This window comes from Mus pahari, chromosome 10 (assembly GCF_900095145.1).
Source record: "Mus pahari chromosome 10, PAHARI_EIJ_v1.1, whole genome shotgun sequence".
In the NCBI taxonomy this organism is placed as follows: domain Eukaryota; kingdom Metazoa; phylum Chordata; class Mammalia; order Rodentia; family Muridae; genus Mus; species Mus pahari.
In genome coordinates, this window is record NC_034599.1 from 99,796,017 (window position 1) to 99,799,802 (window position 3,786).

Below are 3,786 nucleotides of genomic sequence, written 5' to 3' on the forward strand. Positions count from 1 at the left end.
CTCTATTGAGGGACATCTGGGTTCTTTCCAGCTTCTGGCTATTATAAATAAAGCTGCTATGAACATAGTGGAGCATGTGTCCTTATTACCAGTTGGTCTTTCCTACTTCTTAAGCTGTATGTGCTTTGAGCACTCCTTCAAGGAATGATTTTATATCATTTTCTGAAAAAAAAAATTAATGACAATTGGGATGCTTAAAACCTGAGAGTTTTCTTGCAGACCTCCTCTTCCTGGGTTTGGTCCAATAATCAATTTCTGAGTGTGTGTGTGTGTGTGTGTGTGTGTGTGTGTGTGTGTGGTGTTCTATGTATGTGTGTGCATGTGTGTGAGCGTGTGTGTTCTATGTATGTGTGTGCATGTGTGTGTGAGTGTGTGTTCTATGTATGTGTGTGCATGTATATGTGGTGTGTTCTATGTATGTTTGTGTGGTGTGTTCTATGTATGTGTGTGCATGTGTGTGTGTTCTACGTATATGTGTGCATGTGTGTGTGGTATGTTCTATGTATGTGTGTACATGTGTGTGTGAGAGTGTGTGTATTCTATGTATGTGTGTGCATATGTGTGTGTGTGTGTTCTATGTATGTGTGTGTATGTGGGGGAAGTTGCTCACTATGCTTGCATATGTGGAAGCCAGAGGTCAACTTCTTCAGATGTCGTCCTTAGTTGCCCCCTGCCCCCCTTTTAAAAAAATTTATTTATTTCCTTTATGTATATGAATACACTGTAGTTGTCTTCAGACACACCAGAAGAGGGCATCAGATCCCATTATTACAGATGGTTGTGAGCCACCATGTGGTTGCTGGGAATGGAACTCAGGACCTCTAGAAGAGCACTCAGTGCTCTTAATGCTGAGCCATCTCACCAGCCCCCCTGCCCACCCCCCTTTTTAAGAAGGCTAGGCCGACTGACCAGTGGGGACTCGGGATTCCCCTATCTTTGTCCATTCTCCAAGCTATGGATGTATGGGTGCATTGGGCATGAGGTGCAGAGGACCCACGGTCTTATGCTTGCACAGAGCTAGATCTTATCTTACCCACTGAGCTAGATCTTCAGCCCCAATTTTGATAAGTACTATTTTTACAAAACTGCCATCAATAAAAGAAAAAAATAAAAGGTGGTTGGAGACATAGCTCAGCAGCAGGACACTTATCTAGCACTTGGAGGGTTCTGGATTTACTCCCCAGTTTTAGGGGGAAAAGGGGGGGTGGAGAAAACAAAAGAAAACAACCATATATGTTTATGCTTGTCTCACTGCATTGCCAAGGTTTTGTTTTGTTTTACAATAAGAAACTTCAACTTTAGTCAAACACCGATAAGGGCTCAGCAATAAATAACACTTACTATTCTTGCAGAGGACCCAGGTTTGATTCCCAACACCCACATGGCAGCTCACAACCATCTGAAACCCTAGTTTCAGGAGATGCCCTCTTCTGACCTACACAGATTCCTGCATGCACACAGACATATATATTCACTCAGGTGCACACATGTAAAAAAATAAATAAGTTAAAAAATATTGATGAGTGCCGGGCAGTGGTAGCACATGCCTTTAATCCCAGAACTTGGGAGGCAGAGGATTTCTGAGTTTGAGGCCAGCCTGGTCTACAGAGTGAGTTCCAGGACAGTCAGGGCTACACAGAGAAACTCTGTCTCAAAAAACCAAAAATTATATATATATATATATATATATATATATATATATATACCTGGCATCAGGAAGGCTTTTCTCCAGTAGGTTTCTGGCTCCCTGCTTTCTAATCTGTACTGTCCCCTTTCAGTCCCCTTACTTAGAGTGCCAGGTTCTATGGGACACATTGATGTCACAACAGCAGTACCTCTGACTCTGCATCTTCATGCTGTGACACGGGGTGAATGAACACAGTAGCTTCAGAAGGACAGGAGCAGAAGCCCCTGCTCTCACGGGCACCTGGGACTCATACAGGGCTCTGCTTGTTAATCTAAACCAGCCACACCCCAGCTCAGCTACCCAAGAGGCTGTCTTTCCATACAACATCAGGAGGCATGGCAGAGGAGCCTCAGGAAGATGAGACAAGAGACCCTCTCTAATCAAAGCTAAGAAATTTGGACAAAAATATACGTTTCTATTGCTTCACGTTGCCTGGGACGCTTCCAGGAACCTTGACATTGAAGGCTTCCCAAACCCACAATGGCTGTGAGCAGTCTTAAGACCATCTTACCTGAAAGTGTCACAGCTCTCCACTGCAACCAGGAGGTAGAGATGAGTCTGAGAAGCAGCCAGAGGCCACAGAAGACTGCATGCCCCAGGGATGGGAGTACGTGAACACAGAGCTCAGCCAATCCAGAAGGAGGCAAGGCTGTGGTTGAAATGCAGGCAGACAGGGCCTGATGAGAAGGCTCCTGGGAAGATGGGTGGAGTCCAGTGATGGGCATGTGACTAATAGTTGAGGGCGGGGCTAAAGCTAGGGTAGCCTAAATGACGGATGAGTGGACTCTAAAGACCAAGGCCATGGACATAAAAACTGTGAATACAGACCTTTCAAAAGAGACCTGCCCAGTGGATAATGAGCAGTGTATGAAGGTGAGTAGGCATCTTAGTTAGGGATTCTATTTCTGTGACAAAATACCATAACCAAAAAGCAAGTTGGAAAGGGTTTATTCAATTTATACTTCCAGATTATAGGCCATCATTGGAGGAAGTCGGGACAAGAGGTCAAGCAGGGCAGGAACCTGGAGGCAGGAGCCGATGCAGAGGCCATNGAGGGGTGCTGCTTACTGGCTTGCTCCTCATGGCTTGCTCAGCCTGCTTTGTTATAGAACTCAGGACTACCAGGCCAGGGATAGGACTACCCACAATAGGCTGGGCCCTCCTGATTGATCACTAATTGAGAAAATGTATTAAAGCTGGATCTCATGGAGGCATTTCCTCTTTGATGACTCTTGCTTGTGTCAATTTAACACATAAAACCAGCCAGTACAGTGGGGGCTGGAAATAGGAGGAACGGAGGTCTAGAGACAAGAGGTCAGGCAGCCCAGGACAGGCCCCCTTTCTTCCCAAGGACAGAAGTGGGGATGGGAATGGCAGAGAGCCCCATTGAACATCTCCACGTTTTTCCTCCACACCCCCCTCACCCTCTATCAGTTAGAGAAGACAGCCATAAAGATACAGTCATGGTGGCGTGGCAACATGGTCCGCCGAACGCTACTGGATGCAGCACTTGGAGCGTGGGCCATCCAGTGCTGGTGGAGGTCCATGCAAACCAAGATAGTGGAGCAAAAACGGCGCTTGGCACTAAAACTCTACACCTGCCAGGAATGGGCAGTGGTGAAGGTGCAGGCAAACGTCCGCATGTGGCAGGCCCGCAGACGATTCCTCCAGGCGCGACAAGCGGCCCGCACTATCCAGACTCACTGGCGCTGGCATGCCAGCCAAAGCCAAGGTATGATCCACAGCCGCTATGCGGTCAAAGCCAGCCGGCTGGAGCTTGACATCGAAATCCTTATGACCTAGGGTGCTGGCAAAGCCAGGGGAGGCTGGATCTCCTTCCCAATAAAGACACTAACTGACCACAGACTCGCCGTGTGGATATTGGACCCATAGAGAACTCAGCCCCTAACTTCAGAAAAGTTCCCTGGTCTGGTGTAGTATCCCTGCCCCCTGAGACCCACCCTAGGCCTCTGTTCCTAATGACATACTTAGCCAATCTTGCACCAAAGGGACTGCAGGGCTCAGGCCCTGTCTTCATGCTTCTAGCAGCTGGACTGGGGTCTGTCCACCATGGAAATAAGCTGCAAGTCCCAGTTTTC

At 47.4% G+C, this 3,786-nt stretch overlaps 1 protein-coding gene across 2 annotated transcripts; it reads left to right on the plus strand.

Annotated features, from left to right (window-relative positions):
• The first annotated feature begins 2,455 nt into the window (after positions 1 to 2,455).
• On the plus strand, positions 2,456 to 3,549 carry Iqcf6 (IQ motif containing F6). 2 transcript variants are annotated; one of them, XM_021205871.1, is made up of 2 exons: positions 2,456 to 2,560; positions 3,122 to 3,549. In XM_021205871.1, exons 1-2 carry the CDS (start codon positions 2,456 to 2,458, stop codon positions 3,488 to 3,490), a joined length of 474 nt encoding a protein of 157 aa, XP_021061530.1. In that variant the 3' UTR covers positions 3,491 to 3,549. The 2 variants fall into 2 exon arrangements, with proteins under 2 accessions (XP_021061530.1, XP_029399674.1); XM_029543814.1 differs by having other exon boundaries at positions 2,482 to 2,503.
• Positions 3,550 to 3,786: the final 237 nt, after the last annotated feature.

What these genes read in the sequence shown, in the direction of transcription:
- Iqcf6 (XM_021205871.1), top strand. Translation starts at nt 2,456, where the DNA reads ATGACGGATGAGTGGACTCTAAAGACCAAGGCCATGGACATAAAAACT. An exon ending in ATAATGAGCAGTGTATGAAG is followed by an intron (nt 2,561 to 3,121) that starts GTGAGTAGGCAT and finishes ACCCTCTATCAG; the next exon opens with TTAGAGAAGACAGCCATAAA.